We start from the raw sequence: 24,413 nt of genomic DNA on the forward strand, positions 1-24,413 counted from the left end.
AATGGGTATCCCAAAGGGTTCCAATGCAGCTAATATTTGTTGATCCCATGAGCTTCCATTTATTGAGGTTGACAGGCTTCCATGGTCGAGGAGCGGTCTGGCCTGATCCTGCCTAAGAAAGATGCAGACCTAAATGGTGCACGTAAAGGATGACAGAGAGTTGGGTTGGCGTCAAGACTCAGCAGAGCTGCTGTATTGGAGTGGATGCTTGAGAAGAGTTGCCAGTGTCCTGCCAGGTTGTGGGGACCCCGTTGTGATAGTGGGGCTGTGTTGAGACTTGGCCGAGACTTTAGTTGCCCTTAAAAAGCATGCAAGTTGATTTGCAGCAAGATTGGATTTGGCCCATTGGAGCAACCATGCATATGGGTACTTCTCATGTGCTTGGATGAGAATGCGGCAGTTAGGACTGAACCCGCCGCGGCAGAGATGCTGCAATCGCCGCAGACAGAAACGATCCGATCGGACGAATCAACAACATGCAAACGTATGAGTGCTTGAGGGTTCCATGGCATTAGGATACCACAAGCAAAGATCAGTGCTTCAACAAGAAAGGTGCACGTGTAGCCTAGTCACCCACTGACTAAGCTGGCATGCAGGTGAAGCACCCCATAATGCAGATCCATTTCTTTCAGCTTCTTGACGAATTAAAGTCGCTGAACAGATCGCATTGCAGTCTTTTAACAGATTGGTATAACTTTGGGCTTTCTGTCGCAGCTTTCTAATCTGTTTTAGGGAGAAAGCAGCACAAAGCTTACTAGCACTGCACCCTTTACAGGAAGCACGAATAAAGGCGCTCATCAGTGCGAGCTGTTCTGATCGAGATACTGCAGGTTGTTTCCTGGCACATGAACAAACGCAGCATCTCTGGATACCTGGAACAAGACGAAGGAGGAGGTGTGCACATCAGCTTCAACGCGCAGATATCGTGTTTTCTGCGATCGTCATTTTATCTGCAATTTCCTGAATTTCAAGTCGAATGGGCTGTGTGGCTGGAGAGGCATTTCTTTCGTTCAGAAGTGGATCTGTAGTGCTAGTCATGGGGCTGTGAATCTGCGGCTCCTTTCTGTACCGTCCCTCTGTTCAGCACAATACCGCAGCATCTTCACGCAATGCATAGGATGATGACCAGATTTGCTGCTTGCCTTGCCTGACAGACACAAGACTGACAACTCGGGAAAAGCCCAGGCTACCATTGCCACAGCCTCCGCCCCCCAACCCCTTGGCACACGTTAAGGAGCCAAAAGTGCGCTTCAGCATTGCAGATGATAACAGCCAGACCACCCAGCACAGCGGTGGTTCAGCCTACACACTTCCAGGTGAAACATTTTCACCTGAGATGGTCAGCAGCAGCAGGGGAATTGAAGAGACAGACAAGGCTGCAGGTTTACATAAGGGAGTTGCCAGTGCAGCTATGGTGCCTTTGATTCTGGAACTAACGGCTTGCCCACCTTATACTGTTCTGGCACTGTTCTGAGACAGACACCATCAAGCGATTGGGACAAGTGATGGGCACCTGGGGCTCTGAACAAGTGCGTCATGCGTGCAGCTGGCGGCAGTGCCTCAGAGATGGTCGTGCGCAAGTTCCACGATGCCCTTGCCAGGTCGCCCGACACAGCTGTGGCTGTTGCGGCCATCAAGGTGACATTCTCAGGCTGCATGAATGCCTCACTGTCACAATCATCGGGCAGCCTCTTGCCCAGAAGAAGCGACAATCAGTTCCACCATCTTTTGTGGCCTGGAGGATGCCAACACGCTTCATGCACGCCCTGTGTCTATATCTATGCTTGATCATGCTGTCTCACCCTTTGTAGGCTCCCCTCTTTGCGCCTACTGGGGTCAAATAATCCCATGCAATTTGCTGAAGGAAGGTTGTGTGTGATCAGGCGCTGACTAGTGTCATAGAGAGGAGCACAGCAACCACCATGATGGGCCTGGAGAAGGAGCTGAAGGATGCAGCATCATCCTTGGAAAGGCAAGCACCCCCCTTGACAGTGTGATTTACTAGTCCGCCCAATACACCAGAGGAAATGTGTCCGATGCTTGTCATGGCCTGCCCAAATGCAAATCAGCTGCAAGAACAGGGGCTGGGGAGCTCCAAACAACAGCAAACTCAAGAGACGTGAAGGATAGGGCCTACACATTGGAAGTGCCTATGTGCGGACCTTTCTAGTACCTCTGGTCACTGTCCCGGCCCTTTTGGGCCAGCAAGAACCTCCAACATTGGGGCACACCTTGGGCCTGCACTGCTGCCAGCAAGCTGAGGCACCCTGTTACAGCATGCATAGCAGAGATGTGTGAATGATATGCTTCCCATACATCTGCCGCATTCGCGCATTGTCAACTGTGGGCTGCCAAAGTGATCGCGCAAGAGCAGGCAAGATTGTCTGCATACCAACCTGCACAGTTCTTCTCATGATATCTGATGCCGTATATAGACAGATCCGTTGTGAAAAGGAGAGTCCAGACGTTGGGTGAGAGTGGCGGAGGTGCAACGAGCTGTGAACTTCACAACACACACTTGTTGTTTCCGCGTTAGATATGTAGGCAGAGCCGGTGGCGTCTGCAAAGCAACCTTATGCCCATGCAGCTTTACACGCGCAGAGTGAAGCGTGGTGTCTATTGCTGAACTTAGGCTGATGCCAGACATTGGGTAATTTGTGCAGGTGCAACGAGACGGCTATTTCGCTGAAGGCGGGCTGCCAGCTCTTCCTGCGCTACATCACAAGGACGTCCGCCCTGGACATGGAAAACTTTGAGGCCGCCAAGGCGCGCATCATTGAGGTGTGCTGCGCACGTCTTGAGTGGCAAAAGCTCTGCAAAGTCAGCAGAATCGGGCGCGAAAGCTTCCTTGGATTGGGGCATAATCACAATTGCTGCTCCTTTTCAAGGGACTTCAAGTACTGGATTCTGCTGTCTGACATGCGCAGCATCTTTTCGTTTTCAGCAACGTCATACCTGGGGCATGCAGCAGATGTCCAAAAAAGCATGCTGTATTTTGGATGTCAGCACCGTGTTTTGTCAATTTACGGCAAACATGCTTGCTTGAAAGCTTGCTGCATGCGCTCTGGGTGCAATGTAAAACCACCGCGCATGCGCTCGGCAGGGCAACTATTGTATTTTGCGCAGAGCAGCCGGTGTCCAAGCATGCATGCTGTTAGTTGACAAGTGAAAAAGGGCTGGCTGGCATGCAAACATGCATGGTTGCCATGCCTGTGCCAACATTTAACACATGCTTTACCAGCCATTGAGATTTCGACGCGTTTCAGCGGCATTCTGAAAGCCTACACAAAGGTACAAAGAGTTTTAATATGTGGCAGACTTTCCCTGCAGCTTGTCTGCAAGCGCACCTTGCGTCTGGCAGGGAACGCATTTCATAATAGTAACAGTGTAAAGATGTTGCGCATGCGTGCAGCGGGGCAACTATTTTGCGGAGACGTCGGTGCGGGCGCGGGCGATGATAGCGGAGGTTGGCGCACGCTTCATCCGGCCGGGCTCCATGCTGCTCGTGCACGGCCACTCCCGCGTTGTTCTCGCTCTCCTGCGCAAGGCCGTCGCCCAGGTCAGCCCCACTCAAGTTGTGGATCAACCAATTTCTCAGCTGGGGGGATCGTATACGAGCAGTCACTGTATGTGGATCCTCATGCTCCATTAGGAGACCACTGCTTCTGGGGTGAATGGGGGTTATTTGGCTGTGAAATGGAGTTGGCGAAGGCCGCAGTAGGGCCTTGATTCCTTGCAGCACATTTTAAGGGCTCGGGGCACCTGGAAGAATGGTATTTAAGGTGGTACCTTGGAAAGTTGAAGAACTTCCGGTGTCAGGGTGCAAAATTGGGACAGCTCAGAGGCAGAGGATGACCAAAACTGCAACAATCCGAAGCAATCGCTGCTGCGGACAAATCTATTATACGTTCTGATGCCTCTGAGCCTCCATTCCACTGCGTGAAGCTTGCAACACGGCAGAGCATTTGCCAAATGCCGGTGATGCCTGGGCAAAAATTTGAGACACAGCACCCGCCCTTTAATCAATTAACCATATGTACTCGGCGTGAGTTTTGAGGAAAGTGGCTTCCCGGGGTAACGTCAGGCTCCAGAGTATCACGCTGGGACTATTGGAGCTCAATAGGCTGCCTTCAGCAAGGTCAAGAAAGCCTGATTTTCTTTCATCGTCACGGATGAGGCTGGATCCCGACAAAGACATCCTGAAAAGTGACCATCTGGTTCCTCAGCAGCAATTCAGAGGATGGATTGTGCCTGATGCCCTAAAGACCACTCCTGCCTGACTGGCACCCCTGCTGCCCGTCAATCACAAGAACACAGAGCACCTTGCTGTACGTTGAGAAGGCGCGTTCTTGGGGTTGTGGTTCAGGATGAGGGCTTGGGAATTGTAGCCATGGAGGATAATGGTTGGGGGTGCAGTGATAAAACATTAACGGAAAGTGCCCCCTGCAGGGCATCCAGTTCAGCGTGGTGATCACAGAGGGGCGGCCGGACGAGACCGGTCTGACGATGGCTCAAGCGCTTGATAACATGCGCGTTCCAACCATCGCCATACTAGACAGCGCCGTCGCCTATGCGCTGGAGGCCTTCAGGTGCGTTTACGCAAAATCCTGGGCGGTCCTTTTGGATGCATGGGTCTTGAGGCACTGTTGGGAGCATGAGTCACACGGTTCCTGAGGCACTGTTCGGAGCATGATCTGGACGGGCTGAAGATGGGCTAGCAAAGCCTGCTTGATGCATTGCAGATCAGATGATATCACTGAAGATCTGCGGATCAGGTCGGGCCAGTGCAGATCTGCAGTGCAAGGCACTTGCTGCACATCTTTTTTCCACACCTTGCTGTGCAGATGAGAGCAGCGAATACTTGAGACAATACCTTATATCGAGTTTGCCCCCAGCTTATTTTGGGCAACGTGAAGGTCAGCCTGCAACGCTGTTTCTCAGCAGACAGTATATGATGAAAAGTATATAAAGTACCTGCAAGTCATAAAATATAGAAGATGGGTGTGCTTGTCCTGCAGGCGACAGGCCGTTGGCCACTCCTATGAAGGTTTGGCTCCGTGACTCACCATTGGCGACTAATCAAAGAGCGGTGTGGTATGCAGGGTGGACATGGTGCTGGTGGGTGCCGAGGGAGTTGTGGAGAATGGAGGGGTAATCAACAAATTGGGAACTTTCCAGGCGGCGCTCGCCGCCAGCTGCCATAACATCCCCTTCTATGTCGCTGCAGAATCCTACAAGGTGCTGCCTTATTCTCTTTCCTACTCCATTTCAATCAATTGAGCCTTTCCTGAGTGAAGGCTGGTGTCCGTGCAAGCTGCTTGTCAGGTTTCTAGGGAAACAAAACTTAAGAAAGAGACATCAAGGCAAGCATGCACCAGAGGAGAGAGAAAGGGCTGCCTCGAAAGTGCAGCAACAGTGTAATTTATATGGCTAAATTCTTTGAAGGGATGAGGAATGTTGTCAAAGGAAAGAAGAGATGGCAATTGGCAACTCAGAATTTACTGTGTCTGTGGCTGCAGTTTGCGAGATTGTACCCTTTGGGCCAGAGGGATTTACCGATAGAGAGGAAGCACGTGGACTTTGGACCCCTGATGCCCCGAAACACACACATCGAGAACCCCTCACGAGATTACACGCCCCCAAGTGCGCTCTCTGCCATGGTCATATTTTCTGCTGGATACACTCTGCAGTGTTGCTCACCTTGTCGGCTTCACTCGGCACATAGTCTTGATCCAATTTAGGCTATTCCTAGATGCCAACACCCTTGAATATGTGTGACCCAAACGTCGTTATGTGCTGCCGCAATAGTATGTAATCACCTGTGCAGAATCCCATCACTGCAGAATGGTGTTTTAAGCTTTGTGTGTGTGCAAAGAAATTTCCTGTCCCGTCATATAAATGCATGGCAATTGTGCTGCAAGGGGTACGATTGTGGCAGCCTTTTAACTGCAGCTTGTCTGCAGGACGTACCTTGCCTCTTGGCAGAAAAAGCGTGTTATAATAATAAATTATCAATAATAATAATAATGATTGTGCTTCTGACAGAGAACTGTTTGTGTTGCTGCAGAATACATATCTCTGCTCTTCACTGATCTCGGAGTGCTCACACCTGCAGCAGTCTCCGACGAGCTCATACAGCTCTATCTCTGAGAGAGCAGCAGCACTGCCGAAACACATTGTACAACTGTCTTGAGGTTAATAATGACTATTGTTCCTGCCGGTGTCTTATCAGCATAGTAATAATTCATTGTGAAGCAGATGGTGGGCTTTTGCTTATCACTGCGCGGGCTTTCCAGTGGTGTACTGCCCCGCTGGTATGGATATGCACCATGCATGTCATGCAGTTTTCAAGAAGGAAAGAAGCAGTTGCTGGTTTGCTGCGCATAAGGGAAACTGAGGTTTTTAGTATTCAGCCTATCACGCATCAGCATGGTCAAGAATGCATTGGAGTGTGGAACTCAATGAGTCTAGTAGAACCTTCCGGCCTTGGTGAAAAATGCAATTTAGCTTGCACAGCGCATATCTGCTGAGCTGTACTTGTAATCTGGATGGACATCTGGAGGCAAATTATTCAAAACGAGCCAACGATCTGAGCCTTCTTTCTTGTGGCCAAACACAAATATATTGCTGGATATCAATATCCTTCTGAATGTTTTGCACTGCCGAGCATCAACACAAGTGGTAGTGTCGTCTGCAATTCTTCTGCCTTTATGTTCTTCCTCCATTAATACTGAGCATGTCAATGTCATGCTGCCTTTGTGCATTCACTGACCTACTGCGTGCACTGCCCTAAAGTCTTGAGTAAGATACTGTCCCTCGCAAGCACACCCGCAACAATGCCACGGCCTTTTTTCTTGTGACCCCTTCTACAGCTACGATCTTCTCCTGCCCACTCCATTCAGCTGTGTCGGCACAACCGCGCCCCTCTGGGTGGCCGGCAGAGTGCCCATGCTCTGCAGCTGCGAGGCAGCCGCCTGCGGCTGCGCCGCTCCCGGCATTGGCATTCCCGGCAGTGCGGGCAGCAGCCCCAGCCGCGCCGGCAGCTCCGTGGCAGCTTCCACCAGCTCGTGCAGCGGCGGCTTCGGCGGCTCCGTCGGCCCGCGCGCCGCGTTAGCTGCCGCCATGCTGGCGGCCGCCGACACCTCAGTGATCATGCTCGTCGCCGGTGCCGGCACCGGCACGGCCGCGGCAGCGGCCGCGGCCGACGGCGCTTGCGCCGCCTGCAGCGGCTGCGGCTGCTCGATGGGGGTGAGCGCGGGGCCGACCAGGAGAATTTCATTGGAAGGGGCGGATGCGGGTGGATTGGAGGGGTTGGTCAGCAGCTGCGTGGCGGCCTGGCCGAAGGCTTGCGCTACGCGCGTCGCGAGCGCGGGCGGCCGCGGCGGGCTGCGCTCCGCTCAGGCGCTGCGCCTGGCCTTGCAGAGTGCACAGGCCGCAAACGGTGAGCTTCATTATCGTCTTCTGCTCTTGGGCATTGAGTTCATGCAGCAGCCTGTCATGAAAGACTACACTGCCTTCCACCGTGTATCCTCAACCACTAGGATGATACTGATGTGTTGTGGTGCGAGGCATGCAAGCTTTTGAGACACACAGATCGCCCTGAGGTATGTTCAAACGGTCTCCTGAGGTTTATCATGCCTCTGCACACAACCAGAAATATTTGCAGTTCCAGCAGTAGCAGTGTGCAGGCGCTGTTCGCACCTCGGCGAGCATGCGGCGGCCCTGCGGCTGCGCGGCAGCTGCGCCGGAAGCCGCGGTGGAGGAGGCGCCCTTGTCGGCGGAGGTGAAGCCGGCCTGGCTGACAAAGTTGCGCACGTTGGCCGAGTCCTGCGATGCCGGGGGCCGAGCAGCCGCGCCGGATGCGCTGCGCTGTGCCACGACGGAGTCGGCTGGCAGCGCCGGCGCGTTGGGGCTCGGGTTCAGCCAGTCAAACGCCTGCGGCCGCATATCCCTTTTTATTTTTAATTTCTCTAGGGTTTGATTCAGGGCAAGGCGTGCCATTGCCTACTATCCCATGCAGCAGCACAATCAAGTGCACACCTACTCCACTGCCAGTGTGCACAGACTTTTATTTCGAGCAATCATTACCTGGCCCTGAGGCGCTGGGCTGACGCCGGGAGAGTCGGCCAGGCCGCCGCCAAGGGATGTCAGGATGTCCTGCGCAGCTGTTGAGCTTCCTGCCGAGTCCGTGGTGGCGGCTGCGGTGTTGTCGGTAGTGGCGGATGCAGTGTCGTCAGTTGTGGGCCGCTGCAACACTGTTCCCTGGCTGATGTGGCTCGGCGCCACCTGATTGGCCGGCTTGACGTTCACCTGCAGTCCAACGTGATGAGATCACTGCGATTCTCGGGTGAGAGGATGGTCTCAAACAAGCAACACACCCAGGGTGTGGGAACTGCATAGAAAAGGCTCCACAACATCTGCAAGAGCAGCCAGCCATTAAGCACTGGACAATTTAGGCCAAGTTTCAGGTTGCATGTCAGCTTGGAGGCGATCTTCCTCCCTGACATTTGATGCAGATTAGAATGCGCAACTGCGACTTCTGCATGGAACAGGTGGATGAATTCAGGGAATGGTTCACACTGCAATTGTTCTTGCGGCTAGTTGTCAAGGGAGGGCTTCCGGGATTGTGAAATTGTGCAAGTAGTCAAAAGCGGTTGAAGATTGATGTAAGGGAGGGAAATATGCCATGCCTCTGGAACCCTACTGTGGTAATGCCTATGAACAGCGACAAGGAGAGGCAACTGACCCTTGCCCTGGGACCAGTTTCTGCTGCAGGCAATCCCCAAAGAGAAACGGGGGCAGGGTGGGAATTAGCTGACCTGGCCGGCAGGTTGAGCGGTATCGGGTGAAGCTGCGTCCGCGGCTGCAAGATTGGAGGATGACTCATCTGCACACACATTTGCATAGATAAATAAACAGGAACTGCGATGTCAAGCCTGAGCCTTTGTCATCCCTTGCACATGCATGCTCTCTGGAAGCTGCTCACATTGCAGCTGGCCAGTGTGGCCTTTATTGAAGCCATAAACTTGATGGCCTGAGCGGCACACATAGGATGCATCCAAAAAGCTTGAGCAGGGGAGATAAAGAAGCATTGCATGCATGCAATGCAGGAGAAATTCAAGACAAATGAAAGGAATGCATACGCACATGCATGCATCCTGAAATCTGCTCAGACTCCCTGAGGCCAATTTGGATTTTGCTGAAGCCATAATCCCAATGGCCTGGCCGGTAGGTATAGGATGTCAATGCAAGAAGCCCATGCAGGGGAGATAAAGAGGCAATGCGCGCATGTGCAATGCAGGAAGTACTCAAGGCACATGGAGGCGGCATGTGCGCACATGCAGTGGCGTCCTGTGCCTGCTGCTGCGCTGGCTGCTGCACTTGGTAGCTGCCGTCAGCCGCCATCACAGCGACCTTGCAAAAAGAAGACACAAGCTTCAATTATCAAGCCACGAGCAGCAAATTGCCGTTTAGCCGTCGCATGAACGCCACGTGCCTTGCAGTGCATGCTCCAATGTTCTCTTGAACCCTTCATCTTGAACCATCAAAAGTGCGAGTCTCTGACGGAGAGGCCAAGCACCTTCTGGGGCGCGGCGTTCGGGTCGTACGGCGCCGGCGCGAACGCGTAGGCGGCCAGCCCGGCGGCCGGCGCGGCCGCCCCGGCCCCGGCCCCGGCCGTGGCCGCGGCGCCGTTTCCGGCACCGGCCTGCCGGAACTGCTGCGTGGCGCGCACGTTGTTGCCGGTCGGGTTGAGCGAGCTCACGTCGAAGCTCTGCATCGCTGCGGAGGTTGTCGCTGCGTCTGACATGCGGTTGTTCACGCGCGCGCTCTGCTGCTCCTGCTGGAACGCCGTGTCCTGCGCCGTCGGCTGGCCCTGCACCGCCGCAAGCACATTGATCTCTGTTTCCTTTGCAGTCTTGTTGAAGCAGGGTACTCTCTGTCAATGGCATGCTGAAGAAACCTTTCTTTTCCATACCAGTGCAGTAACTGATCGGTATGGCTTGCACACCAACCAGCATTCATTGTTCTCGACCATATTTGTGTCAACATGTAGCGAAAAATGACGCTACAGCAAGTGCCATTATAGGAATCAAACAGTTGAGGCACCCAAGGGATGCGATGCGGCCAGGAGACATCATGGAAATAGGTATCGCTCATTTCATGCTGGTTCTCACCGTGAGGCCGAGGGCAGAATTGAGGCGAGCTGCGTCGGCGGTGGAGGGAGTTCCCTTTGTGGCATCTGTGGGCAGGCCCAAAAGGTCGCCCGGGTTCAAGATCACCTGCGACAGCTTGCGCCCGAACAGCGACGAAAGCTGCGGCAGCGCAGCTTGGAATGAAGCCACGCTTGCCGCCGGCAGTGCGGCTGCCGCAGGCGCCACCACTGGCGCTGTCGCCGCAGCCGCGGCCTACACAGCAGAATTGAAATCAAGCGCTTTCATAGTTCTGGTCTCAGAGACTCTAATCCATAAGTGGTTGGCTTCCCTGTCAAGCAATAAGGTACCCTGTGTGAAGATTTGCCAGCCTGCGCGACTGGCTTCCCTGTGAAGCGTTAGAAGCACCGGTTGTGAAGACTTTCCAAGCTTTGCGTATGGCTCACAGGAAGGCAGCCAAATCACGCATGGAGGCTTTTTTGCACCCTAGCCCACTAAGAAACTTCCTGGAAGCTTTTTTACATTCCTCTGTTGTTTACAGCCCAAGCAGCCAATAAAACTTCACTCGCAGGGGGCACCCACCACAGCGATCACTTCGCTGGTGTCAGCCTTCCTGAAATTAGATAGATATCTCTGCCAGGTCAGCCGAAGCAGCCAATATCACCTTGCCAGCAGGGGAGGGCACTCACCGTGGCAAGCACTTCCGTGGTGTCAACAGCGGCCCATTCCACGCCGCTGGCCGCAGCCGCCGCCGCCACAAGAGGCACCAGAGCTGCCCGCACACTTGGGTTGGCCGCCAGAGCAGCCACGCTGTATCCGTTGAGTGGGTTTGACACCGCGGCAATCTGAATCGCTGTCACCAGGGTCTTGGCCGCTGCGAGCACTTCCGGATCTGCCAGTGCCAACTTCAGGACCTCGGCCGCTGCGCTGGCGTTCTGCGCTTAGCCAGCAGAATATGAAAAATCAAGCAGGACAATAAACCCTGACACACATCAAGCATGATTTCGAACTCATCAGAGGTGTGCACATTGTGTGCACTGCATTGTGTGCAATGCGCTGGCCGTAACATGCTCCTAGTAAGCGCATGTGCTGTGCCTCAATTGAGAGGCAAGCCTTTGCATGTCCTGAGCATGCGCAGGTGTTGTGTAGCAGTCTCAGAAGGCAGCAATGCTGCAAATTGAGCAGATATTTGAAAAACATTCTTTGAGGATTTCAGGTAGCAACTGCAGCTATCTGCTATTGGGTGCGAACTACAGCCTGCTAATTTCTCCTTTACGCCACTCTAAGCAGGGCACCCGTCATTGGAAAAGATCACGTTGTCGACTGAACAGATTTCAAGCGGCTGAGGAGACAGACAGTAATGTGGAGCAAGCAGGCCCATACCTTGGCAATTGGCACAGCCTGCGGCACAACTTCGAGCCAGGCAGGGCCGGCAGCGGCGGCTGCAGCCTCAATGAAGGGCACAACCGCCACCTGGACCTTTGGGTCTCCCACCAGCGTAGTCACATCGAAGGTAGAAAGCCCATTAGTAAGAGCGCTGTTCCTGACTGCCACGATCATGCCGTTGGCCGCTGCCAGCACTGCTGGGTCGGCGGCTGCTAGCCTCACGACCTCCGCTGCTGCTGTGGTATTCTGCACGAAAGAAGACAATTAACTTTTGAGCCCAGTGCTATTCAAAAGTCTAATCAATCACTGGGATGTACCCCACCACCACAAAAGTCATGAGGCATGGCTTATAGACAACAGGGGGCGTACCACAACGGCCTGAGCTTGGCAGAGGAACGACAGGGCGAGCGATGCCGCCAAAATTGTGGAGAAGGTCTTGAACGAACCCATGGCGCCAGGTGTGAGGGGAAGCTGTGTCCCTGCAGAGGGAAAGTGGACATGCTTGGAACTTCCTGAGGCTTGAGGTGGTCACTTGCCATTTAGACGTGTAATCAACTGCATTAGGAAGGAGGATGATGTGGCAGGTGTCTGCATACTGGATTCAGAGCTGACAAAAGATGTCAGACCCGCCCTATTAAACAGGCTCTCGCCAGTGCCCGACAGTAGAACTCAGTGAGAACAGGGTTGGTGATGGACCAGGTTATTACCTTCAACAGGCACAGAAAATTGTTCGCGCGCGTTTCGGGGCCCTGCCCAAGTTGCTTCCGTGACTACCTAGCACGTTCCGTCTTGCCCTGCACCTTGCGTGGAAAGACATAGTTAGAGATAACTACATAATATAAGCCTAAAATTCCTCAGCTTCAGTGTGTATCTCGGTGTACTGCCTGTACTGCCACAGGGCCTTCGCAAAGAGCCTAAAGTCTGACATGCAGATATGACTTCCCAATCCCTTGTGAAAGCCTTGTAAAAGAGCACTACCGAGAAGTAGCTGTGTGAACTTAAATAGGACTTGTATGGCATACACAGTCCAGGACCGAGTTCTGAATCTGTACTGTGCGAAAGTGATTCAAAGTTACCTTGTACAATGTGGCCTTGCCCCAAAACTTATTTATGGAGCTGTCTTGGCACTCAAGTATTATTTCACAACATGTACCGATCTGGTGGTCGCAAGAATGTCCTCTGGGAAAGCAGCACAGACACTTTCCAAACTCATGCTGCGATTCTGCAAGTTGAATTGCTCAGGCGTCCAGAACAGGCAACGCCAGAGGGGTGTCGTAATATCGAGAGGGGGGGACCTGCCGGAAACGGCAAGCTGCTCATGATCATTGGAAGCTCCTGATCTCCATTTGCCATCCATCACGGTTTGCTAGTCACGGATAGTATTCTTTCTAGCACTGACTAAATCTCTTGAGAGTAGATTTAAATAGAAATTGGGAAATCGATAGAAGCGAATTCATTATCTTGACTGCCACTGCCCGAGAATGCCCTCTCTCAAATACTGCTATGGTGACACCAATGCTGTCCGTGTTTGCATCGCTCTTGCAGCTTCCAAACGGGAGGTGGAAGTTTCCCCGACATCAGAGCCGAGATCAATCAGCTTGGAACTGGACAACAAGGCTGTTCTGACCGATCCCAATGCCATCGCTCGGTACATTGGTGAGACAGATGCACCGCACTTGAAATCCAATGCAATTTGCCTGCGCAAGAATTGCCTTGACCTGGGGAGGATCCTTCACCATCCTGAAGGGCCTGTGACTGCTGTGACCAGGAGGTACCACCCTCGTGCCTGAAGTGGCAGCCAGTGAGGTAGAGGAGTGGCTGGAAGTCGAGGAGGTGCTGCGGCATTCCCTGCCTTACAGCCTGCTGTCAGCCAACGCTGAGCTCATCCGCAGAGTCGCCAGCACAGTGGATGGCAAGGACTACCTCGTTGGGCAGAAGCTGTCCCTGGCTGACATCGCCCTGTACAGTACTCTACTGCCGGCGCTGATCAAGTACCCGGTGCGACAATTGCAAGCCTGCTCATACTGCGTTGGAATCCTTGATCTTTCCAAGTAATGAGTGTACATGCCACACCCAACACTCAGAGTGTTGATGCCAGAAATATTGCATTCCCGAGTGTTTAGAATTCACGCATGCTGGGCGTCTAACTCCGAAATCAGAGTCAGGCATCGGATCAGCCCTAAGTTGCCCGGAAGAGATGTATTATGAGTGACTGACTGAGTGACTGTTGGTGGCATCGCAGGAGGCCCTCCCACCGAGCGTGAGGCAGTATCTGGCGAAACTTGGCGCGCTAGAGCCCTTCAGCAAAGGCCTGGCTCAGGCTCTGGGGAAGAAGTCGCAGGAAAGCCTTCCTGCAGCAGCCAGAGCTCCCATTGCACCCATCCCAGGCAGGCCACATATTCTCTCCTTTACATTTATTACACGCTCAGTCTCAGCCCACATGGCTAAGTGCGTCGCAGCAACCTCTCAGTATTTTCCCCCCAGCCTTTCCCTGTCTTGGCACTTTCTCCACCAATGGCCTGTCAATCCCATGGGATCCAGGTCATCACTTTACAGTGGTCATTCACAACTGTACCCAACCATCCACAACATGTTGCATGCGCATGGTGAGAGCCAAATGGCTCTCAGTGCATGCATCATTTGTGCCAGACATCTGTAGGATGGAAGTGATTGCATGCAACTTGTAATTCTCTGGCCTTCAGCCAGATGACCTCTCGGTGGGTTGGGTCACCTAACACAGCATGCATAGCAGGTATGTGTGCAAAGAAGCGAGCCAAAGTGATCGGTTCTGGTGTGGTGTCTGCGCAGGCCAGAGGAACATTCTGATCACGAGCGCGCTGCCGTATGTGAACAACGTGCCCCACCTGGGAAACATCATTGGCTGCGTGCTGAGCGCGGACTGCTACGCGCGCTACTGCCGATCCCGGGGCTACAACTGCATCTACGTCTGCGGTACCGATGAGTACGGGACCGCCACAGAGACCAAGGTCGGAAGCCATCATGCACCGACTTGGTATCTCACTGGCTTATACAGTGTTGAGGAGCATGCAATGCTCTTGCGGTGTGATAGGTGTGCTCAGGTTGTGTGGCATCTACATGTTGAGGTCTTGCATGCAGGACTGGTGTGCGCAACAATTTGGTATGTTTGCCATCGTTCAGCACATGTCTTGTCTATCTTGCTTATCTGTACTGTTCTTAAGGTGTAAAACAGCGGCTAATGGACTTGTGGCAGCCTTTACCTGCAGCTTGTCTTCAGACGCACCTTGCCTCTGGCAGGAAAGCGTGTACTAATAACAACAATACTATATTCAGCAACAACAACATTATATTGATGCTGATGACTAATTTGGCCTGAACAGGCGCTGGAGGAGGGGCTCACATGCCAGGAGATCTGCGACAAGTACAACGCGATCCACCGGGACATCTACCAGTGGTTTGACATCGACTTTGACAAGTTTGGCAGGACGCCCACGTGGCAGCAGACCGAGATTGCACAGGTGGGTTCCAGCTCAGCTCACATTTGACAGACCAAAATGGAATGGGGGAGTGAATATGTTCAATCAATTTTGCAAGGGGCAAATTCACATTCAACATGGTTGTGGGGGGCTCTTCACATGTTCCGATTCCGATACACTTGGCTGGCAAGGGGTGACAGGACATTGCATTAGTCACTCTGCTCCTCTTAATCAGGCATGCCTGTGATGGTGCTGATATGACAGAACATCATGTTCCAATGCACAATCAAATGCACAATCAGCACAGAGACACAGCATTTTCCAACAATCTCTGCTGGTTGTTGTTTGCAGGGCATCTACAGTGTGCTGGAGGATGCAAAACAGCTGGTGGAGCAGGAGAGCCAGCAGCTGTACAGCGAGGCTGCCGGCAAGTTCCTGGCCGACCGCTTCGTGACTGGAACCTGCCCGAAGTGCGCATACGAGGTGCGCGTGCATTCTTGCCCTTCTCCCCGTAGATGCTCATGGAATAGATGGCATTCCTCTGCACATGAATTCTACACAGGTCGACATGGGCATATGGGAGCAGCATGACTCTGCACAGCTTTTCAGCTTGGCCATGCAAACTTTTTACTTCTCACAGCATCAAAATTTTACAGGGTCCGCGTCGTGCTGCATATTGGAGCTGGTACCTTATCAGACCTCAAGACTTCCGAAAAGGGCTGCAATTTTAGCTGCCCCCGAGAACCTACGCTGAACCCCTTCAAACCCCTCTGCGCAGGACGCCCGGGGTGACCAGTGCGACCAGTGCGGCAACCTGCTGGCAGCGGAGGATCTCATAAACCCCAAGTGCAAGCTGACGGGGACGGTACCAGTCCTGCGTCCCACCAAGCACGTCTACCTGGATCTGCCCTCGCTGACACCTCAGCTGCAGGCTTACATCACCTCCTCCTCCCATGCCGGCGGCTGGTCCTCCAACTGTGTGCAGGTGCGCCTACATCAGTCCCTGTTCTTTACAGGGTTTGTATGTAAGGTGATAATGTATATAAACACCCTAAACCCCAAATCAGTCCCTGTGGCTGAAAATACAGAAATGCCTTGAAGTGCCCAGCAGGCCATGAAATTTGCTGGGGAAGGGTTGCTCTTCCCTGTGCTGGCAGGCGAGAAATGCACATGCACGCTGAATAGACATGAAGCAGGCTGCAAGAACATTGCCATGATATGACAACTAAAGGCGACGAGCAGCATGTGAATAGACAATATTTGCGCCTAATTTTGAGGGCCGGCGGGCCTGTGATATGGGCAAGCTGCGACTCGCTGAAATAGCTGGCACAAATTGCCACAGAGAAGGAAAATGAGGAGACAGACCTCTGTTTCCAGATGACAAGCCGACACTGTAATCATTCAGAAGGAGCGCAGGACACCTTCACGGCCCTTCACGCATCCCTGACTTGTCCCTGCACATATGCAAAGTCAATCTCATGCCTTGTCGATCTGTCAGGCTCTAATCATCAAGATGTGCTTTGTTTCTAGAAGGAGACTTACAAGGTCTCCAAAACGGCGCAGGTGACGAACGCGTGGATGAGGGATGGGCTGAAGCTGCGCTGCATAACGCGCGACCTCAAGTGGGGTACGCCGGTGCCGCGGCCGGGCTACGAGGACAAGGTGTTCTACGTCTGGTTCGACGCCCCCATTGGCTACATCTCCATCACAGCCAACTACACCCACGACTGGAAGGTGCGCTCATAAACACCCGATAAATACCCGCAAACACCGGTAACGCCTCTTACAAAAACGCATGGGTCGAGCACCTCCATGTCTTCATTCATCTGGAGCTTGTGCTTAGCGGCAGTGGCACAAAGCTCCTGAAGAGTCTAGACTTGGAGATGCTGGATTGACCAGCGATGTTGCCAGCATGCAAAAAAATACGGTAATGTTCATGTGACATGGTGGCCAGGTTTTGACTTCCACTGTGTGCATGGATGTTGGGGCAAAGAAACCCTGCACAACCCGTGTTGATCCCATATCCAATGTGCGACTGTGGACAAGTTCTTCATAGAGGTCGCAATGGAGGTTTTGTTCATTGTTGGACATGCGATCTGGGGTGGTCTCCGGGGCCCTAGCCTTCAATGTTCGCGCAGCCTGTTTACTGCATGCATGCGCAACGCCCATGCCTTCAACATTCGATTGCCTTCCAAGCGCATGCATTAGGAGAACTTCCTCTTGAGTGAGACAGGACCCCGGTTGCATGCATTCAAACACTCATCCAATTCAAGCATTTGAATTTGAGTCCAAATGCAAAGGTCAAATTGTGCTGCGCAGGCGTGGTGGCAGAACCCGGAGAATGTGGACCTGGTGCAGTTCATGGGCAAGGACAACGTTCCCTTCCACACCGTCATTTTCCCGGCCACGCTGCTTGGCACGCGCCAGCCTTGGACGCTCATGAAATCTATCAGCGTCACCGAGTACCTCAACTACGAGGGCGGCAAATTCTCCAAGAGCCGAGGGGTTGGCGTCTTCGGCAACGACGCCAAGGACACCGGCATCCCCGTCGAGGCGCGCCCTTCTGCCATGTTGATGACCCTGATAACCATCCTAGGCACTCGCCACATGCGCGTTGATGAATTGTGTGTGCCAACCTTTGGGTGGTGAAAAGTACTAAGGGCTTTTTTCGAGGAGGTCAGGCAGACCTCCAATGCACCAAGCCGCATTTTATGAAAATCGTGTGCTTTCATCAATCAATCATCCCACATGAAACTGAATGTGACAGCCTACCTCCTGCATAGCTCATCATATCAAGCATACTAAAGAGGGAGGGTGTGATTATTGACGATGATTAAACACCCTACCACTCAGGAGAAACCATGTCCTCTACTGCAAGAATTTTCATAAAAAAGACAATGTTAGTGGTGTCAGAGTATTATGGATGACACGTAGATTAGGGAACTGTATGGAGGCACTCAGGGTGAAGAATGTGCATGCACAGGTGTGGCGGTATTTTTTGCTGAGCAACCGGCCGGAGACGTCCGACACGGACTTCAAGTGGTCGGACCTGGCCGCCAAAAACAACTCCGAGTTGCTTGCCAACCTGGGCAATTTTGTCAACCGCTCCCTCTCGTTCGCTGCCTCCAGGCAAGCACCTTGCTTCCTCCCAGCTTATTTGTAGGTCCGGCAAGCTCCCTAAAGATGAGCACGGCTTGCATCACTAGCAGAGGTCTGCAGTGATGCCGAGCGCCCAGCTTTCAGGGGTTGCCTTGACAGTCCTGTGATTCTGCGATCCTTATCTTGGTTTACACATGCAACGCAGTTGCTCAATGTGTTTGATAATCTGCAGCAGCAACTCAACAGGCTTGCAACAGCAGTAAGCAGTCGTGCATGTTGTTATCTAGGTGCAGATTTCCGTGCATCTGTACAACACCTGACTAGTGCTCAGCTGTCGTGCACCCCTTGTAACGCGCCAGGAAAGTTGCCGCATCGCAATGCACAATTTGCTTGGGTTGCGTGTCATTTGCAGGCCACATAATCTGCGTCTGTGCCGCATGAGCCCTTTTGATACATGAGGATGCTAACTAATGCGCAACCCGTGAACGCATGAGGGAAGTTGCTACAAACTAAAGGACAACTTTATTCGTGCGTCACATGGGTTGCATGTCAATTACAACTGGCAAGTTTCATCTCAATAGAAGGCCATGGCCCCTGCAGATACAGTGGCATTCATCCCAGGCTTTTGACAGCAGGCATGTACTGCTTACAGTCTGCGCGAATCGTAGGACGCCTGGATGACGGTATCAATACACAATTCTCGTGATGCGCAAGGGAAGTTGCCGCACTGCAAGGCACAACTTGGCTTGTGTGTCAGTATGAAGTGCGTGTCAATTACAAGCCGTGCAACACATGCAAGTCAGGAGGTGACGGCTGCCGATGCTGAAATGAGCATTGCTGCTGGGGCGCGAAATTGGTCCACCATGAGGCACATCTTGGCCCATGTACTGCATGAGTTGCGCGTGAATTACAAGCCATATCTCATGAGCATTGGAATTTAGGTGATTTAAGGCTGATGATGCTGCTGCTTGGATCTGGCGAGTTCATCAAGGGGCAGGTTTATGGCAGCCTTTAACTGCAGCCTTCTCTTGGCAAACAAAGGGTGTAATGATAATAACGATGCTGCTGCAGGTACGACGGTGTCATTCCTGCCGGCACAGCCGAGGCGGCGCAGCCGGCGATTGCCGAGTTGAACGGAAGGGTGGGCCCACTTGTGGAGCAGTACGTGGCAGCCCTGGAGAAGATCAAGCTCAAGGAGGGCATCCGCCTCGTCATGGCCATTTCCGCAGCCGGCAACAAGTTCTTCCAGGTAAACAAATGAAACGCCGCGCCCAATTGCTATTGCATTGTGCCTCTTTCAGCAGACCTGGCAAGAGCAGACCCTGCTTTGAGGAATGTCACTGCACTGCGCTTGTGGCAGTTTTCCCATGAAAGCGATAATTTATACTTAACTTTTCTGTAGCACCACGGCTTGGTTCTACTGACAGGCTTCCTCGATTGATGATGGCATGCATGCAGATCGGCTAGTTTGCCCCTTGCACCATTGGAGCAAACATGGAATTCCCTTAAAAGTGCATGTCTTGCTACTGACACTTCCCTCATTGCAGAGTCAGCTTGTCCAGCTGCAATGAGGAATGCTCCTTATAGAACTATTGATGGTGACGGTGACTGGTGCTAAGTTGATGATGGGCTGTCTGCAGGACACGACCCCATGGGTGGTGGTAAAGGAGAACAAGGAGCACTGCGGAGCTCTGATCAACGCATGCGCCGGCCTTTGCGTGCTGCTGGCTGCCCTGGTGGAGCCGTACATGCCCTCCATCACACGAAAGGTGCCATTCTCTTGCTGCCATCAGACGCCGTCTCTTTGGCTATAAGACAGTCCCACATACTGCCCTGCATTGTCACTGCAATGCCTCGTTTGCAAACGATGGAGCTGCAAAAGATTTGAAGTGGATGACTATCTGTGACGGCAGACTGGAAAGAAGCGGCAAAGCAATCATCAGAAATGCGTGTTTGTGAGGCCAGTTGGACCAAAACAAGGTATATTGTTTTATGCAGTGTGAGCATTATGTATGTATAATGCCAGTCGTGCTGGTAATTTCAGCGCCATTGTCTGCATGCATGCTTGCAGGTCCTAGAGCAGCTGAAATGGGCGCCCGAGGACGCGAGGCTCAGCGATGGGCTCATTTCTAAGGCGGGCGCAGTGCACACGATTGTGCCGGAAGGACACCATATGGGGCAGCCGCAGGTTTGCACTCCCCACAGCGCTGCTTCTTTGCATGCATCAGCAGAAGGCTTCAACGCTCTACATTAATACTTGCTGGATATTGACGCCAGCACCTGAGGATAGAAATCCCCCTTGTTGCCTTCTGGATGTTCATTGTGTGCATGATTGCTGCCAGATGACATGACGAGCTGAGATGCGCCGACAGGCATCTCACATATAGGCAGTAAGGGTTGACTGAATTGTCACATGCCGGCAGGTGCTGTTCCGCACCATCCCCAAGGAGGAGGAGGAGGCGCTGCGCACGCAATTTGCCGGCAGCCAGGCCGACCGCGCATCAGGGGCCGCATCCACTGGCGCATCGGCCGGCGCTGCCGCGGCCGGCAGCGCGCAGAGCAGCGCTAGCAGCAGCAAAGCCCCTGGGAAAGGTGACCATTAGTTATTCACTACCGTAGAACTTTCATTTTCTCAGCCACAAAATCCTAGCAAAAAGGCAGCCAGGCCGACCGCCTGTCGGCAGCAAGCTTTACCGGTGCGTCGGCCGGCGCCGCCGCTGCCGAGTGTGCGCAGAGCAGCGCCAGCAGCAGCAGAACCCCTGGGAACTAGACATAGTCACGTCAAGGGGACTAGACGTGCAAGTCACCTTGGTGAGTCAGAATGCAAGTGAGCAGGCTACCTCCACAGCTTCTCTCCGGCTGTGAGAATCTGAATATGGGCCAGTTGTCTCTAGGTGTGGATCCTTGAATGTTCACCTTTCCCAGCAATCCTTCAACTTTTTCTCGCTGGTTGCACTCCAGCAGAGGAGTTGCATCTTTTTCACCAACTGTTTTCCCTCCTTTGCTGTACAAATAAAAAGAGAGTTCCATTAAATGTCTCCTCCTGAGGGCACGTCAGCCAGAATGCACCGTACATGACGTGCTCTCCCAAGGACTGGACTGGAGTTTGCATGCTGCATCTTGCTTGCGACAGGACAAAAAGCACTCGCGTGGTTTTCAGCGTCTACAGGCATCAGTGTACTCTCAGCATCTCAAGTGCTCAGAAGAGAACCTGTCAGTCCTTGTCAACTGGTATAACAGTGACACAGGGTGGTAGTAGTGCTGCTTGCATTATCTCAGCAATTGTGCACTATGTACAGGGGGCAAGCAGAGTGCCGGCAAGCCGGCAGCCGCGCAGCAGGCGAACGGCGTACCGCCAGCAAAGGGTGACAAGGGCGGCGGCAAGGGGAAGAAGGCGGACGCGCGGCCGGTGGACCTGTCTCTGCTGGACCTGCGAGTGGGAGTCATCCGGAAGGCGGAGCGCCACCCGGACGCAGATTCACTCTACGTGGAAGAGGTGGACTGCGGAGAGGCGGAGCCACGCACCGTGAGTGTTTTCTCTGCCACTCTTTTATCTAAATCTTGCTTTTAGGGGGGTGTCTCACAGATGTACATCGGTCCCCCTGCGCCTGTGAACATCACATGAGGCCTTGTTTCAAAGCAAGCTTTCCTGGGGCATGTGTTTTGTGAATACAGCACGCCGATCACTTAAATAAGCAGACAGGGATGGTCAGGCCCAGAAGCCTCCTCTGTTGCATGCATGCATGCATGCACGTTGCTCAGCGATAATCTGCAGCAGGGCACGGTTGAAGTGCTCCACATTTGCAGTGTTGCAGATGTCCTGATTGGCTGCATGACATCCTGATGTCAAGGCAAGTTTTCCTTTAATTGGAGTCAGAAGAGCTCAGCTGGAGATGCCGTTATGGCCCTGTGGCATTTAGGACTGGACAGAGATAATCACAAGAATCGAACACCAAGCATTGCTGCCTGGGTGCAGGTGGTGAGCGGGCTGGCAAAGTTCATTCCCCTGGAGGCCATGCAGGGGAAGAGAGTGGTTCTGGTGGCCAACCTCAAGCCTGCCAACATGCGCGGTGTCAAGAGCCAGGCCATGGTTCTCGCTGCCACCTCCCCCGATGGCACCAGGGTGTGTTTCACTCTAAAATCAGAAGCATCTCTCACAATGATCTCTACTCCCAAATCATTTGATACCACCCTCGAAGAGACGCATCTTTGAATTCTAGTCCTGTGTCTCACAGATGACGTGTTGCAGAAATTAAGGCCACTTAAGGGTTCAGGACGATTGTAGGAGCGTTCGAATGTGCAATGGTCCATTCCTAATAAACTCCCACGATGGGACCGTTCCGCACCAGAATGCTGCTGGAATTACCCAGCATTGCGCTGCACTTTAGGTTTGAGAAGTTTGTGATTGTTATGCATGGTTCTCTGACGCAGCTTCTTTGCACAAATCTCGTATGCAACATATAGCAGCTCCTGAGCATGGTTGCTCTAGTGAAACTGACAGCAGCTCCTCTGCATAGTTCTCTGATGCAACAGACAGCAGATATTTTGCATGCTTCTTTACTGCAACAGACAGCAGCTCCTTTGCATGCTTCTCTAGTGCAACAGGTTGCAGCGGTTGAAGTTTTGTGTTTTCTCTTATGCAGGTTGAGCTTGTGGAGCCTCCGGAGAGTGCAGCGCCCGGGGAAAGAGTGACAGCAGATGGATTCGAAGCAGAGCCCGAGGAGCAGCTGAACCCCAAGAAGAAGCAGTTCGAGCAGATACAGCCCGACCTGCTCACAAATGCTGACTGCCTAGCCTGCTATAAGGGGCTGCCCTTAAAGTGCAAGGCCGGCCCCTGCAAGGTTGCCTCTATTGTTGGCGGGGGCATCAAGTAGGGCGCTTGGATATTATATTGAGGGGCTTGATCTTGAGAATTTTCGTTTTTGGCCAATCGACTTCACGTCGATTTGCCTTCGTGATACACTTGGCTTGACGAAGTATTGAATCAAAGCCCCTGAGAGATGAAACCAATGGTGATTGGGCACAACCCCATCGGGTTCGAGTGGCCTCACGGCCACTGCGGATTTCAGCTTTCATGCACCTTCATGCATGCTCTGCCACCCTCCGTGCGCATATATATAAGGCCCCGGCTGGCGGGGGGGGGGGGGGGGGGGTGGTATAAATACTAAAGCACCGTGCCCACGTTTGATTGGGTCTTGCTTGGATCTGGCGAGTCCATCAAGGGGTAGGATTTTGGCAGCCTTTACTGCAGCTTGTCTGCAGACGCACCTTGCTTCTGGCAGGAGAAGCGTGTAATAATAATATAATGATATATTATTATATATATGTCAAGAGGACGGCCTAGAGAGGAAAAGATGGTGAATGCATCAAATTCTCATGCACATGAATGGCGCGCCGGCCCTCCGTGCGCATAAAATATTCGCCGGATCACCGCCGATGCGCATGCACCGTACGTCCTTCAACTCTGGTTTAGCGTTCCAGCAACCAGGCTTCTCCAGCCAGAAGGGATTTATTCTCTTCAGTGAGCCCGTGATCACTCGTGAGCATGCATATTCGCTCAGCAATCAGAGGTAGTTTCTTCAGAGTGACGCTTTCACAGAGCAAGCTTGAAGGCCCCAATAACCTCTAATTATGCGTGTCACGCTGTATCTATTGGAAGTTAAATGTTACATAATTGGCATAATGATGAAGGAATTACCTCAGACACCAGATTCAAACGCAGAAGCTTCCTACTTGCATTATCTAAGTGGCTGCATAGTATACATGATGTTCCCTGGTTTCTGAGGAACCCCGATTTCCCGATTCTGATGACAATCTGCTGAGCCTAGAGAAAGGCTGGCCATCCTGATCTATCCTGGATCCCTTTTCACCAAACTTGCAAACTTTTGCTTTCAGCGCTGCAAGCTCTACATGCACCTTCCTCAAAATGCATCAAGGCACGAGATTCTCAGTGCCCACAAGGTATTGTAGTTCATGATGGGACGTCCCAGCTGTCATCGCCCGAATTCAACTCCTTGCTCTCGACAGTTTCACACCCCTCTCTTAGAACCACACCCTTCAGCGCCTCGCGCAGCTGCCCGCTGCTTTCATTTTCTCCCTCACTGTACGCATAAACCCCCGCGCCCTCCACAACCGCGCCCCACAGCTCAGCATCCATGCCAAGCTCGTTCCCCCGGGTTCCGGCGGCAGCAGGACCCCCGGCGGTGGCCGGGAGGTCCTCTTCCTCTGGGAGGGGGGTCAGCTCCGAGGTGTCCATGGCGGCCAGGGTGGCATCGTCGTCCTCAGGTGACTCCCTGCATGCATCGAATGAGTAAGGCCTGAG

At 52.9% G+C, this 24,413-nt stretch overlaps 3 protein-coding genes across 3 annotated transcripts; 2 read left to right on the forward strand and 1 right to left on the reverse strand.

Moving 5' to 3' along the window:
* Positions 1 to 1,536: 1,536 nt before the first annotated feature.
* Positions 1,537 to 6,150, forward strand: COCSUDRAFT_37120 (eukaryotic initiation factor; the record flags this gene model as incomplete). The annotated part of the gene is made up of 8 exons (XM_005646267.1): positions 1,537 to 1,638; positions 1,884 to 1,972; positions 2,664 to 2,781; positions 3,413 to 3,559; positions 4,450 to 4,589; positions 5,103 to 5,238; positions 5,520 to 5,643; positions 6,068 to 6,150. The coding sequence occupies 8 exons, from the start codon at positions 1,537 to 1,539 to the stop codon at positions 6,148 to 6,150; spliced, it is 939 nt and encodes a 312-aa protein (XP_005646324.1).
* Positions 6,084 to 12,731, reverse strand: COCSUDRAFT_47937 (hypothetical protein). Its single transcript, XM_005646268.1, has 12 exons — positions 12,614 to 12,731; positions 12,245 to 12,337; positions 11,907 to 12,016; positions 11,535 to 11,783; positions 10,841 to 11,086; positions 10,176 to 10,406; positions 9,581 to 9,874; positions 9,339 to 9,414; positions 8,820 to 8,887; positions 8,089 to 8,310; positions 7,702 to 7,935; positions 6,084 to 7,391 (listed from the first exon to the last, which is right to left on the reverse strand). Exons 3-12 carry the CDS (start codon positions 11,985 to 11,987, stop codon positions 6,873 to 6,875), a joined length of 2,220 nt encoding a protein of 739 aa, XP_005646325.1. The 5' UTR covers positions 11,988 to 12,016; positions 12,245 to 12,337; positions 12,614 to 12,731; the 3' UTR covers positions 6,084 to 6,872.
* A 1,547-nt stretch (positions 12,732 to 14,278) lies between these two features.
* Positions 14,279 to 22,965, forward strand: COCSUDRAFT_17103 (hypothetical protein; the record flags this gene model as incomplete). Its single annotated transcript, XM_005646269.1, has 14 exons — positions 14,279 to 14,524; positions 14,897 to 15,034; positions 15,344 to 15,475; positions 15,771 to 15,977; positions 16,556 to 16,726; positions 17,312 to 17,539; positions 17,961 to 18,151; positions 19,163 to 19,340; positions 19,732 to 19,860; positions 20,163 to 20,279; positions 20,515 to 20,683; positions 21,451 to 21,617; positions 22,068 to 22,214; positions 22,735 to 22,965. 14 exons carry the CDS (start codon positions 14,279 to 14,281, stop codon positions 22,963 to 22,965), a joined length of 2,451 nt encoding a protein of 816 aa, XP_005646326.1.
* Between the last annotated feature and the right edge of the window lie 1,448 nt (positions 22,966 to 24,413).

The sequence above is a fragment of the Coccomyxa subellipsoidea genome (genome assembly GCF_000258705.1).
Source record: "Coccomyxa subellipsoidea C-169, whole genome shotgun sequence".
Lineage (NCBI taxonomy): Eukaryota > Viridiplantae > Chlorophyta > Trebouxiophyceae > Coccomyxaceae > Coccomyxa > Coccomyxa subellipsoidea.

Excerpts from the sequence above, each read along its gene's own strand:
- COCSUDRAFT_47937 (XM_005646268.1), bottom strand. The coding sequence starts at position 11,987 with ATGGGTTCGTTCAAGACCTTCTCCACAATTTTGGCGGCATCGCTCGCC. Across the intron at positions 8,888-9,338 it reads GGCACAGGACGCCACTGCAT|ATGAGTCATCCTCCAATCTT; the intron begins GTGCGCACATGC and ends ATGTGTGTGCAG. Across the intron at positions 7,936-8,088 it reads GCCCAGCGCCTCAGGGCCAG|GCGTTTGACTGGCTGAACCC; the intron begins GTAATGATTGCT and ends ATGCGGCCGCAG.